The sequence below is a fragment of the Suncus etruscus genome, chromosome 9 (genome assembly GCF_024139225.1).
Source record: "Suncus etruscus isolate mSunEtr1 chromosome 9, mSunEtr1.pri.cur, whole genome shotgun sequence".
NCBI lineage: Eukaryota > Metazoa > Chordata > Mammalia > Eulipotyphla > Soricidae > Suncus > Suncus etruscus.
In genome coordinates, this window is record NC_064856.1 from 111152273 (window position 1) to 111166845 (window position 14573).

General features: G+C 46.8%; 1 protein-coding gene across 3 annotated transcripts in view; it reads right to left on the reverse strand.

The window, feature by feature from the left end:
* The window catches only part of KMT5B (lysine methyltransferase 5B), a 45558-nt gene that overhangs the window by 17171 nt on the left and 13814 nt on the right, over positions 1–14573 (reverse strand). For all 3 annotated transcript variants that reach the window (XM_049781190.1, XM_049781191.1, XM_049781192.1), the window contains 6 exons: positions 10931–10999; positions 4898–5063; positions 3771–3880; positions 2134–2300; positions 1854–1873; positions 1631–1767 (listed from right to left, as the gene is read on the reverse strand). In XM_049781190.1, coding sequence (XP_049637147.1) covers positions 1631–1767; positions 1854–1873; positions 2134–2300; positions 3771–3880; positions 4898–5063; positions 10931–10999 — 669 coding nt within the window. The remainder of the gene's footprint in view (positions 1–1630; positions 1768–1853; positions 1874–2133; positions 2301–3770; positions 3881–4897; positions 5064–10930; positions 11000–14573) is intronic.

Genomic DNA, 14573 nt, shown 5'->3' on the forward strand with positions numbered 1-14573 from the left:
TGGGGACCAGTCTAGGATGTAAAGAAGTGGTTTCTGGAGTCATTGCCAAGGACTCTGCTCTACTTCCCCACCATGCACAGGAAAGTCCCTGGCTCCCCCCAGGAAGTCGGGAAGCAGGGGGACCCCACTTCCTCTATGGGAAACCCAAAAACGTGGGGAGACCTTTAAACACCTTCCCTTTCACAGGGTGGCCCAAGCACTAGCTGTGCGGAGCCTAGACAGCGAGGGGGAGCAAGCAGCTCTGGAAAGGCACATGTGAGGGGTCCTCCAAGGACTCAGCAGGTTTTTCAGGAAGAGACAGGTTACAAGTTCAGGGAAAAGTACAGCAAAAAACATCAACTTCTCCCCCACACCAACAGCCTTATGTCATGGCTTAGTGACTAATCTATGTAGACACTAAACCAAAGGAAATTCCAGGTGCAGCGGGTTGGGGCCTGAAAACTAGAATTTTACAGATCTGAGAGTTCTTGAAACACACGGCTGCACATACAGCCACATGCACCTCCAGATTCCTTAATCCTGACACTTCTAAGTGAAACACACCAACTTTGATGGGAAAGGAGCAGAGAAGACAAATCAACTCAAAAAGCAAAAACAACTCAATATTCACCTACTAACAAGTAGCTTAGTAAACCCATGTAATAACCTCATGATGTGATACAATGATTTTTCACAGATTGTCTCTTACTGAACTTTTCAATAACTCCTTTAGCCATTAGTTGTTAACAAGCAATATAAATGATTTTGTGCCTACCAAAGGGGCAGGTGGGAAACTGGGGACAACAGTAGAGGGAATGTTCCACTGGTGGGTTGGCCGGAACACTGAATGCCAGACCAACAGCATTATGCACATCTTTGTCAACCATGGATTTTAAATAAAGTAAAATAGAAAAATAAATAAAAATAAAACCACCGAAGGGGACGGAGTGGTGGCGCAACGGTAGGGCATTTGCCTTGCAAGCGGCTGACCAGGACGGACCACGGTTCCAACCCCCGACATCTCATATGGTCCCCCAAACCAAGAGCGATTTCTGAGCGCATAGCCAGGAGTAACTCCTGAGTGTCACTGTGTGGCCCCAAAACAAAACAAAAATAAAACCACTGAAATTCTCAAAGACAGAGCTTAGCAATCTACAAGGCACCTGGGTTTCTGCAGGACACTGAGGGCAACCCCAAACTGGCCCCTATGTGGGCCCATATGGGGGTTGGGGCTTCCATTCCCCCATCACACATCTCTTCTCCCATCACACATCTCTGTTTTGATCAAACCAGAGTGATAGTCAGTCAGTGATCCCCAGACTTGGGTCAGCCTTCAGGGCCCCAAAACTCTCTGCACGGAAATGATCAAGAGCGAACGAATCGGGCCCGGAGAGATAGCACAGCTGCGTTTGCCTTGCAAGCAGCCGATCCAGGACCAAAGGTGGTTGGTTCGAATCCCGGTGTCCCATATGGTCCCCCGTGCCTGCCAGGAGCTATTTCTGAGCAGACAGCCAGGAGTAACCCCTGAGCACCGCCGGGTGTGGCCCAAAAACCAAAAAAAAAAAAAAAAAAAAAAAAAAAAAAAAAAAAAAAAGAGCGAACGAATCTCCACAATCCCCAAGGGCCAGAAGTCACAGTGATGGACACTTACCTTTCACAAGTGTAACATTCGCAGAACTCGTTATTTTCACCAAAAAACCCGTCTCCATAATAACAAGAAATCTCTTCTCCGGGTTCAATATCTCTCAGGGCCTTTACACACGCGGTATCTCGGCCAGTTGAAACAAACTGAAATGAAAGGGGTTCACTTAGCACCTCACTTCCACCTCAGGAAACAAAGGGCTATGACAACATATGGATATGGATGTGCTTACCTTACAGTTAGGTCTGCAATCTGAAAAATGTCCAAAAGATAAAGTCAATTAACTGTAGATAAGATCTGAAACACGAACAATTACAGATATCTGAAATAAGCTTTCTAGGTAACTTAGGACTTTTGACCGCAGCTACGGCTTCAAGCTGATGGAGACACAGACACGTTATCTGTGACCAAGGGAGGGAAACAGTCCCTAGGCCCACGCTTGGCATCCAAAAAGGCGCAGAGCCCACACTGGGCCGAGGGAGGGGGCCGTGGCCCGGACTCTTGCCGCTTACCGTGGTTGATGAAGGCCGCAGGCCCCAGCCACAGCTGCGCACAGTTTTTTCTTGTGGAGTACATGACACTGAAGTCGTTTTCTCCGTGTCTAAGTAGCATGTTCTCCTCAATTTCTGAAAGCTCGGCAATACAACCCACCAGTAATTCTATTTTGTCATTTCGTTTCCTATTTAAAATACGTGATGGGTTAAAAAATAATTACTAATAATTATAAATGGTGAGGATTCTTTTGAACAAATTCAACCTGCCCATTCAACACTGGGAACTGAGAAGGCCTGACCCAGGACTCCCACGTGGACGCCTCCCATCCTCCCTGGGCCATCCTGGGCAGCCAGTGTGTCCACCAGCGAGGGACTGTCCTTCAGGACAGGAAGCACATGGCCTCCAGCTCTTACTCCCCAGATCATCTCAGGGCTGGGCAGAAGGGCCTAGAATAGCTGTGGCACTGCCCTCAGCCTGCAGGGCCCTGATGACAGCGCAGGTACCAAGAACCCAGGACCAGACACTTCTGGCAAGAGCAGCACCATGTGACTGAAGGGCTGAGGCCAGTACCACCTTCAATTCTCAGCAAGCAGCCACCAGAAAGGAAAAGGGGGCTGGGCAGTAGCAGCACAGCGGGGAGGGCATTTGTCTTGGGGCCAACCCGGGTTCAACCCCTGGTATCCCAGATAGTCCCTAGGCAGCCAAGAGTGATTCCTGAGCGCGCGCGCGCGCGCGCGCGCACACACACACACACACACACACACACACACACACACACACACGGAAACCATGGAAATTTCTTTAAACAATATTTAAAACAAATAAACTCTCAATGCTATTTAATCAGGTGATCAATGTATGAATATTAACAAGAACTACAACTCAGTGTTAAAGCTGGCCAGTACACATTCAGCACTCCTCAGTTCTCAGAAGACGCCTCTGGAAGGCTCTCTGGAAAGTTCAACTGCTGATGTGACGCTACCACACTTGAGCTCATCTCCGACAGAGGCCCTGAGTCAGCGACTCCAAGGACATGGAGACTTGTGAGCATGCCAGCCCAAAGCCTGATCTTTATCACACTGGCAGGAAAGTTTTGCTATAAAAACATTGGGGGGACGGACTGAAGAGCTAGTACATAGAAAGGGCATTTGCCTTGCACACAGCCAACCCAGGTCCAATCCCGAGCCTCGCCAGGAATGAATCCTGAGCACAGAGACAGGAGTAATCCCCGAGAATCGCCGGATTGGCTCAAAATCAAAACAAAAAATCAGGGGCGATATGAGAGGCTATATATATTTCTTCTGGAGGTGGACTACTGTCACTGGAGGAAGAAGATAAAATCACTTATTTTGCAGCCTAACAAGTATGTCTCTTGTCCCATCTAGGCAAGTTCCACGGAGCTTGTTTTCTCTTAAGTGCCTTTAGCAGCCGTGCCCCAAGGAGCATCCTGACTCAGGAGCAGGTCACAGAGATGATCTGACCAGCTGGCTTCTCACTGCCGTTCCTCGCCCACCCGCTGGGCCCCGCACCTGCTGGGCTCCACTGGGCTCTGCCTCCTCCTGTCCCTCAGTTTCCTCAGCATCCAACCGGGACCAGTAGAGCTTGGCATACGCAAACTGGGCTTATCTGGGCTTTTGACTAATGCAATAGTTACCACTCTTTCGTTGCAACTATTTTGGCTCCGTTTTGCTCCGATGAGTATCTGTTACAAGGCAGTATTTCAAATCCACTGTCAGTTGCAAACATTCGCAAGTAAATAAATACCTACAACAGGAGAAAAGAATATTAACTTTATACTAAATTGTTCACACTGCCTGTTTTTCTCAGAATGATAAACTCACCATCAATAATGCAAACATTTATGAAAATTAAGTTACAAACTTTATGGTCCCATAAGTCACATATTTGAGTATCTACAATAATGTGTAAGAGAATCTCACTTCTAGACGATAATTTTCTCTTTGAATAGTTTATTTGTGCACCATTTTAGCATGCTTCTGGTTTTGGCTTTGGGCCATACTTGGCAATGCTCAGGGATTCTTCCTGGCCCTGTGCTTAGAAATCATTCCTGGCAGCACTGGAGGAACACAGGGGATCAAACCTGAATCAACCGCATGCAAAGCAAATGCCACTTCCATGTCTATTGCTCTAGCCCATATGCATTTTTATTATTCACGTGAGTTTATGCATTATTGATCTTTATACTGATTTATGTTCTATGAAATTTAAACTTTTAGCATCATAAAATTTAGACTATCACTAATACTGTAAATCATGCTGACTAAAATGGGTTAAAATTTAGAGATTTCGAGTAAAATAAACTTCAGACACTGGTTTCCTTTAGTCTTCCATTTTGTTTTGTGGCCACGCCTGGTGATCCTCAGGGCTTAATCCTGGTGCTCCAACGTTATGGCTTCCTTTACACTTATGCACACAGATTAACAATATTATTTTGGGGGGTAGGGCAGAGGGCCCATCGGGCTCAGGCTCGTGCTGGTACTGCTGGATGGGGCCATAACTGAACGTGGGGAATGTACCCAACCAGAGTATGTACTCAGCCTGTTGGAATCTATCTACTCTATATTGACTTTTTATTGGGGTGGGGTGGGGGAATGGTGGAGCATACCCAGCTCTGCTCAAGGCTTATTCCTGGCTCTGTACTCAGGGATCAGTTTGGGCGGGGCTTGGGGGATTCAACTCAGGCCAGCCGCATGAAGGCAAGTGTCCTCTCCACAAACTATCTCCCCAGCCCCTCCACAGTAACTTTCTTAATAAACTCACATGTTCCTTGAACAATTTCTCTTGCATTTTGTTTTTGTTGAGAAAATAGTGCCGTGCCCACTCGCCTGAAGTCAAACATTTGAAGGCTTTTTCCAAGTGCTCGTCTTTTTTAAAACGTTCAATTACTTCCTTTAGTTCTTCTTGCCTTCCTTTAATAGGCCGAAATCTGAAAGAAATTGAAACAATCGTTTGCACTGTCCACCTGGTTCCTGGTTCTTGGACCACCATGAAGACAGCCTGAGAAAGAATCTGAGAAGAGCCAAATCTAAGGAGAAGGAGAATCTCGTCAGTGACTGCCATCACCGAGCTACTGACCACCAGGACACAGGACTTCCTTGAGAGGTGGTACCTGCGGTTGCTAGGAGTCAATCCTGTCACCACTTCACCACTACTTATTACCAGCCACCAGAAAATTGAACTTTCTTCCACAGGGATGGTGCTGGGGATCTGCTAAGCCCCGCCTGATGCTCTTCAGGGCCACACACATAGGAGTGCAAACCCAGGGCTTCTCACTGTGAAGGCAGGTGCTCTATTAGCTGAGCCATACCTCTAGCCTCCTTTATGTATTTATTTGACTCTTCGGGGTTGGTTTGCTTTGGGCCCCATCCACGGGTACTCAGGCCTGACTCATACATAGCACAGGGCCCTGGACACTAAGTGTCAGAGACTAAACCGGGGTCAGCCACGTGTAAGACCAGAGCCATACCCCTGTGCTATTTTTCCAGGCCCTCGCCTACAGTGTGGGGCTTTATTAGGGCCATTACCAGCTGCTGTGCACAGGGCTTCATGCTGACTCTGGTGGTGTTTGGGGGACCAGGAATAGAACCAGGCCTGGCTGCATGTACCTACTGTACTGTCTCTCCTCATTGTCGTCCCATCCTGGTCCCCCCACCAAATACTGTTTACTCTTAGCTATATAAAAAGGTGGCCAGATGAGCAAAAGAAAGCGAAGTCAGGCTTATACACTTGCCAGCCACTCTGAAGAGACAAGACGAGTGGCCTAGAACAGAGCCTGTGGAATCGAGTTAGAATGACAAGAAACTTAAACTTGCAGAATCAAACCAGAGGAACCTAACACAATAAGCTTCACAGTAAGATGAAGCCATCAAAATCCTGCCATAGGGACTGGAGAGAGAGCATGGAGGTAGGGCATTTGCCTTGCATGCAGAAGGACGGTGGTTGGAATTCCAGCATCCCATATGGTCCCCTGAGCCTGCCAGGAGAGATTTCTGAGCGTGAGCCAGAAGTAGCCCCTGAGTGCTGCCAGGTGTGACCCAAAAACAAAAAACAAAAAAATCTTGCCATACACAGAAATATCCTCCGTGCACACACAGAAAATTCCAAACTAAGGAGCCAAAGAGTTGAGGTACTTCTCAAAAGTTTCAAGCTTCATTAAGCAGGACTGGAGCCAGAGTACGGTGTGGAGGACACTGGCCTTGGCATGTGGCTGATACGAATTTAATCTTCGGCATCCTGTATGGTCCCTCACCAGGATGGATCCCTGAGCGCAGAGCCAGAAATAAGTCCTGAGCAGTCAGATGTGGCCCAAAACAAAACTAAAAAAACCTCCAATAAGCCAATTCAATGGAGTCAGAGGACAAAAACTCAGGCGTGAGCAGTGATGCAAAACCCCAAAAAACCAATAAAACTCTTAGGATAGAATTTTAGTGGCCAAAGTGGGGTGGGCAGTTGCACTGCATATGGCTGACCCAGATTCCACATGGTCCCGAGCACTGCAGAGAAGTGATCCCTGAGCTACTAGTAAGTCAGGAGCACTGCTGCTTGTGGCCCAAGAATGACAAAAATTTAAAAAAGATAAAACAAGAATTCCAAAAGGTCTCTATCATAAAACCAGCTACAATGATGACAGAATGACACATTGCTAAAAATATGCTATCAAGGGGCCGGAGAGATAGCATGGAGATAAGGCGTTTGCCTTTCATGCAGAAGGTCATCGGTTCGAATCCCGGCGTCCCATATGGTCCCCCGTGCCTGCCGGGAGCAATTTCTGAGCATGGAGCCAGGAGTGGCCCCTGAGCACTGCCGGGTGTGACCCAAAAACCACAAAAAAAAAAAAAAAAAAAAAAAAAAAAAAAAAAAAAAAAAAAAAATATGCTATCAAATGAGAAGAATAAAATGAATAAGTTTGTAAGTTCCTTGCTCAAAATGATGCTTCTAGTAAAATGCACCCAGTGGATATGGTGCTGGAGCTTTTGGGAAGGTTTATGCACAGAGGTACTTAGAGATTCATTGTATTAGACAGAAACCCATCCTCCTATACAGTGTGTTTCAGCCCTCTTAGCTGGCTCCTGGCCTGGTTCTTGAACTTTTTATTTTTTGGTTTTGGCCCAAATCCAGCAGCTCTTATTTCTTCTTCTTCTTCTTTTTTTGAGGGGGCCAAACATGGTGATACTCAATGGTTTCTCCCGGCTATGCGTTCAGAAATTGCCAAATGTGGTGCAGGGGATCAAACTGGGCTTGGCCACAAGCCTAAATTTTAGTTTTCTGAAACACCTAATAAAGGAGCCAGAGAGGCAGCTACAAGGGGCGGAATTCATGAATACATACGAAGGTATCAGATCTAATTCCCAGAAACTACTTGGTACCACTAGGAGTGAATACTACACCCTTGATAGGGTGTGTGGGATAGTCTGCCCCACCTCAAAAAAAAACAGTCAAACATAAAAAGGAACAAACACTAGTGTGAAGCAACAAATAACACATTCAAGAAGAGCTGCAGAAAGCATAAGGGAAAAGTGCTTGCCTTGCACATGGCCAACCTTAGTTCAAGCACCTAGACCGAGTACCACTTTGTGTGGCCCCAAAACAAAGAAAACAAAAAAACACATCAAGAGGGGTGGAGCAGTGGTGCAAGCAGTAAGGCATCACCAGCTGTGGCCCAAAAAGCAAAAAAAAAGGGCAGCTCTGGGAATAAAAAGAAAACTTAGAAAATTTCACGTCCTATTAGAATATTTAAAATTGTTCTCATAAGCCAAAAAGTGTAAAATCTTAGAGAACTAATTAAAGTGTCAGCAAGGACAGCCTTCAGGATAGGGTGGACAGTATAGCAGGTGGGCACTTTCCTTGAATGTGGTCAATTCTGGTTCAATGCCCAGCACAGTTCCCTGACCTCTAGGAGATTCTGAAGCAAAGAACCAGGATAAGCCCTGAACATTGATGAATGTGCAGTGCCCCCCGTCCCCCTAAAAAAGAAAAGAGCATTTTGTTCTAGGTAAGCTATGGCAATCATATATATATATATATATGGTTTTTGGGTCACACCCAGCAGCGCTCAGGGGTTACTCCTGGCTCTACTCTCAGAAATCGCTCCTGACAGGCTCAGGGGATCATATAGGATACCGGGATTTGAACCATTGTTCTTCTGCATGCAAGGCCTTACCTTCAAGCTATCTCTCTGGCCCTGGCAATCATATTTATAACATTTCAGTCACAATAATTTACCAAGAATTCTGTATTTGGTGTTGTTGTAATGAGAACAGACAACAGAAGACATGGCCAAAGCTCCTGGACAGAACGTTTCAGTGGGAATACAGTATGGAAGGCCTTGAATGCCAAAAATACGTTATCATGGTAGAAGCGACACTGCATGAGCGCTCTGCAGCATGCAAGTTACAACCATAAATTTTGTCTCATAAAGGTTTTCGGAACTGACACTGGATAAAGTGGTGAATTCAACTTCAAGAAGAAAAGAAGGCAGGGTATTACAACAGGCAGTAAAGAATCAAAGAAAGGAGGCAAGTGCAGAATTCTGAGCAGTCCTGAGGTGACAGGAGTTAATCAGCTAGGTAGCAATAAATAGTGAAGACAAGCACTAGAACAGAAAGGAGACTTAATATTAAACGAGAGAACTTTGGAGGCAGGGAGAGTTCAAAGAACTGGGGCTCAAGCTCTGCTCACAGGAGGCGCAGATTAGGCCTCTAGCACCACATGGTCAGTCCCTTGAGCAGAGCCAGCAGTGATCCCTCAACCAAACCAAAATGTGGGGTAGAGCGTATCACAGCAGGGAGGACGCTTTTCTGAGCACGACTGAGCCAAATTCTATCTACAGCATTCCCTACGGTCCCCCGAGCACCATCAGGAGTGATTCCTGAGTGCAGAACCAGGAGTCATCCCTAAGCACTGCTGGGTGTGGCCCCCAAACCAGAAAACCAACAAACCAAAATAAATCCTCAAGGCTTATTCATCTGGAACCTCAAGAGCTAGTGCGAGGCCTGGGATAAGGGGCCATCCTGAGAGGAAGGAACATGACCCCCTTAGAAGCACAGCTTCCAGGTGGTTCTACCAGGCCCAGCAGTTCTGACTAACGCCAGTACCAAGTTTTCTCTGGATTCAGCATCAGCTAAATGCCTTCGGTGTTCCCTCTGATCCCGACATCTGGATCAAACAAAAACCAACCCTCAAGCTGTCCCTGGCTACCCACAACCCACCAGCAAGAAGCTCCTTTCTGGTGGAGTGAAAAAAAGGCTTGGGCCACATCCAGGTGTGCTCAGGGGTGACTCCTGGCTCTGTGCTCAGGAATTACTCCTGGAGGGCTCGGGGAACCATATGGGATGACGGGGGAGAAGCCCCTGTACTCTCTACTATGCTCTCGCCATGGCCCCAAACTTTTCTTTCCCGTACACTGTCATCTACTGTCCTGGTCAGCTCCTCCGGGAAAGAAGCCAGTGAGAAGAACAGGAGAAAAAAATAGGATCTGAGTGCTTATAAGGGACATAATACAGTGTTTGAGATAGTCTACAAGTGGACGCAAAATCATGTCTAATTCCATGATAACCAATTCTGCAGGGGGGAATTAAAACTGATCTGACAGTGTAAGATCCTTTTAGCAAGGAGTCCCCCCCCTCCGCCAAGGCACCCTGGAGCTTAGTAAAAGAAAAGCAATTTTCTATCCTTCTGCAGAAAAAGACATTCTGTGCTCTCCTTAAGGACAATTGCTCTAATTTCTATACAAATTGCAGCAAGTTATCCTGAGCCTGGGGTTTCTGAAGATAGAAGAAAACTGAGGTGGCCAGGACACCACCCAATATTGCCCTGAGGGCTGGTTCCTAGAATGTGGCAGGGGCCTGGCCTGGCCAAGCAAAGGAGTCTGCCTGCCTGCCTGCCTGCAGGATCATCCTGTCCAGGAGGGAATGCCCGTCTCTGAGTACTGTCTGGAGGGAAGAACATCTGTCCTACCAGTCGCTCTGTGACCCACTGCCCACCTGGCAGCGTAGCTCAGGGGTCACTTCTGCTAGGGCACCTCATGTAAAGTGTGAGTTCCTTCCTCCCAGTTATCACCCTCTCCCAAATCTCCATTTTGCAATTGTTTTGGCTTAGGGGCTACTCTCAGCTCGATTTCCTGTGTGGGGGTAGAGTAAGAATCTGCAGGAGGGTAGGGCAGGTGTTTTTCCTGGTGCTTCTCAGGTAGCACAGACCTCATCCTTCTCTAGCTAACATGGCTCCAGAGCTAGAGAGAGCACTGTGGCAGGGAGTAGCTGCATGTGCTGCCTGTCAGACAGCATATGAGAGAGAGAGAGATAGAGATAGAGAGAGAGAGAGAAGAGAGAGAGAGGAGAGAGTGGAGAGAAAGGAGAGAGAGAGAGAGAGAGAGAGAGAGAGAGAGAGAGAGAGAGAGAGAGAGAGAGAGAGAGAGAGAGAGACACAAAGAGCAGGAGGCGCCCCACGGACCCTGAGCAGAGCCAAGGATCCCCTAGGGCCCCGCTTCCACTCTTTCTCTACCTGGAAACAAGGGCTGCAACACATACCTGGGCTGAGGCCTGCAACAGTGCTCAGCTAATCCCATGGAGACTGCTGATCTTTTGGTGATTCTCTTAAAAGTCCCCTGTTATGGAGTACAAGTGGGTTTTTAAATGTAGCTAATTACCACAACCCAAGGATTTTACAAGGTTTGCAAAATACTTTCAAAGTTGCGCATACATGGACACCTTTAACCACTTAACAGAGACTAACAAAATGAAGGTGCAAACCGGTCAGCCAGTGTCTTGTAACTGTTTGTAACATGCTCTTACCTACCTCACAGGGTTGGTGTGAGAAAAACTGTCAGACTTGGAAAAATGCCGGGAGCTCCTCAAAGGGAAGGTGCTGGATTAAAAAGGCAAAAACAAATAATACGAAATTAATTGTATAATGTGCATCTGTAATTGCTAGAGCCATAGAAAATGTTAATTGTAGCAGAAATCCTTAAATTGTGTCATCACTGAAAAATTGTCTAATGTCTGCAATGGGGTGGTCGGTTGGGAAAAGACAGTATAGAGGGCCGGGCGCAGGCCTTACATGCAGCAGACCCAAGTTTAATTACAGGCACGACTTAGTCCTCCAGCCTACCAGGAGGTACCTGAGCAGTAGGTCCCCACACAAAACAAAACAAATATCCCTCCAATAAATAGTAACCAGAGTTTTGATCAATTCCATGTCTTCCTGCCACATGGGAACTGGGTACTGACTTACTAGTAAACAGAGGCTAATATTTATTTTTGAACACACCTGGCAGAGCTCAGGGGTTATTCAGGGCTCTGCTCTCAAGGAACACTCCTGGCAGTTGGGAGAACCATATGGGATGCTGGGGATCAAACCTGTGTTGGCCTCCTGCCAGAGAAGTGACCTCCCTGCTGCACTATCACACTGCCCCTAAACCTCTCAGTGGTCCTTAAACTATGGCCAGTGGGCCACATATTGTATTTGTATCTGTTTTGTTTCTTCATTGCAAAATAAGATATATGCAGTGTGCATAAGAATTCGTTCATGGGGCCGGGAAGGTGGCGCTAGAGGTAAGGTGTCTGCCTTGCAAGCGCTAGCATAGGACAGATAGCGGTTCGATCCCCCATCGGCGTCCCATATGGTCCCCCCAAGCCAGGGGCGATTTCTGAGCACATAGCCAGGAGTAACCCCTGAGCATCAAACGGGTGTGGCCCAAAAACCAAAAAAAAAAACAAAAGTATAAAAAAAAAAAAGAATTCGTTCATAAGTTTTGTTTTTACTATAGTCAGACCCTCCAATGGTCTGAGGGACAGTGAACTGGCCCCCTGTTTAAAAAGTTTGAGGACCCCTGCATCTAGCTTTTCTGAACACTGCTCAGGATTCCCACCAAAAGAAACAGGAGAGAGAAATGGGCATCAACAATTGGAACCAGAATAAACTATCAGGATGCAGATGCACGCTCGGGAACAGAGTTGGCCAACTGGGTACCAGCCAGCCTGGAAATCAAATCCCAGTCACTGTCACTTCTGCACTGTAGAATTAAATATTAATTATTATATAGTCCTTCATGGTGGAACACTGCACCTCAAGAGATGATCCAAAAGTTCCTAATACAGGGTTCGAGAGATAACACAGCAGTAGGGCGTTTGCCTTGCATGCAGCTGTTTAGGATGAATGGTGGTTCAAACCCCAGCATCCCATATGGTCCCCAGTGCCTGCCAGGAGTGATTTCTGAGCAGAGAGCCAGGAATAACCCCTGAGCGCTGCCGGGTGTGGCCCAAGAAACAAAAATGAAAAAGCAAACAAGCAAACAAAAAACCTCCTAAGCTCCTAATATAAGGATGTTTGCTGGCTGTTCCAATAAAGATTATATTTTAGTTTTGGAAACGAGGTAAGTCAACATTCTTGTAAATTCTTGCTCGGAAAATGAAGCACTGTTAGTACTTTTTTTTTCCGCCACACCCCATGATCCTCAGAAGTTACTACTGGCTATGCGCTCAGAAATTGCTCCTGGCTTGGGGGACCATATGGGACACCAGGTGAATCAAACTACAATCTGTCCTACCTATTGCGTACAAGGCAGATGCCTTCCAGCTTGTGCCACCTCTCCAGCCCCATTTTTCCAATAAACTTCTAAGATAAAGTAAAAAATGCCTTTCTTTTTTTTTTTTTTTATTTTTGGTTTTTGGGTCACACCTGGCAGTGCTCAGGGGTTACTCCTGGCTGTCTGCTCAGACATAGCTCCTGGCAGGCACGGGGGACCATATGGGACACCGGGATTCGAACCAACCACCTTTGGTCCTGGATCGGCTGCTTGCAAGGCAAACGCCGCTGTGCTATCTCTCCGGGCCCTTTATCAATTTTTTTTCTTTTTGGAAAAATGCCTTTCATTTGAAATTAACATGCATCAGTTGTGCAATGCAGGTTCCCACATGGCCGCCAAAACCTCTGAAAGACCTGACTCTGGGCTATAGGAGCCGAGCCAATACAGGCCTCTGGCTGAAGATGCTCTGAAACCAGTCAATGGGCCTGTCTACACCCTCATTTCTCAAACTGTAGGTTGTGACCTCCATCAGCTAAGTATAATCTCTGAATACCATGGAGTGTGGCCCAAGAAAAAAACAAAACACAACAAAAACAAAGAAGAAAACAGGAGTGTCATTTAAGTGTAACACTTCAAAAATGGCTGCCCCTGGATTGTTCCACTGCCACCAGGGGGCGATATTTGACCGCTGGAAACAGGATCAACAGGAATAAGTCTCACTGGATCTGCACCAACAAGGGCTAGTTTAGTTTGGTTCCGAGGAGCAGGGATTTGGCATGCACCCAATCCAGGTTCCATCCCCCGAATCCCATAAGGTCTCCTTTCTGGAGCATCAAGAGTGATTCCTAAGAAGAGCCAGGAATAACTCTGAGCACCACCACCAGGTGACAAAACCTTACCCCAACCCCTCAAAAAAAAAAAAAAAAAAAAAAATGTATGAGCTGAGTCAAAAATTGCACGACAGGGCCCGGAGAGATAGCACAGCAGCATTTGCCTTGCAACCAGCCAATCCAGGACCAAAGGTGGTTGGTTTGAATCCCGGTGTCCCATATGCTTGTTTGTGGGTCACACCTGGTGGTACTCAGGAATTACTCTAGCTCTGTACTCAGAAATCACTCTTGGCAAGCTCGGGGAATCATATGGGATGCTGGGGATTAAAAACTGTGTAGGCCTGAATTAGGGCTTCTGCCATGGTCGTTCCATCATTACCTGCATCTTTATCAAGATTTTTTTGTGGGACTCACAGAGAACACAAGAAGCAGTGGTAAAGGACTTTTACAGGGGTTAGAGAGATAGGACAGTTGCTGAGACACTTGCCTTGCATGTAGTTGATCTGGGTTTGATCCCCAGCACCCCAGAGGGTGCCCTGAGTGCTCCAGGAGTGATTCCTGAATGCAGAGCCAGAAGTAATGCCCCTGATCTTTGCCAGGTATGGCCCCAAAACAAAACAACAGCAACAAACAGAAAAGGCTTTTACAAAACACAGAGCTATTTCTTATCTGGAAAGCTCCGAAAAGGTAAAGCTGATGGTATGAAATAACTCAATTTGAACTCATTTCTGCAGAGAAACGCAGGTCTTTACCTAATCTGAGGGAAAACTCTAAACAGTCCATGGGGACTGGAGCAATAGCACAGCGGTAAGGCGTTTGCCTTGTACGCGGTCAATACAAGATGGACTCATTTAAATCCCAGCATCCATATTGTTCCCTGAGCCTGCCAGGAGGGATTTCTGAGGGAAGAGCCAGAGTAACTCCTGAGTACTGTCGGCTGTGACCCAAAACCAAACGAACAAAAATCAACCCACGATCCATGGGTCGGAAAAGGCCTGAAGGGCTAGCGCATGCCTTGCTTGCACATTATACGGGTGGCCCTTGGGGGACTCCAGTACTGCTGGGCCTGCTTGACATCGCAATG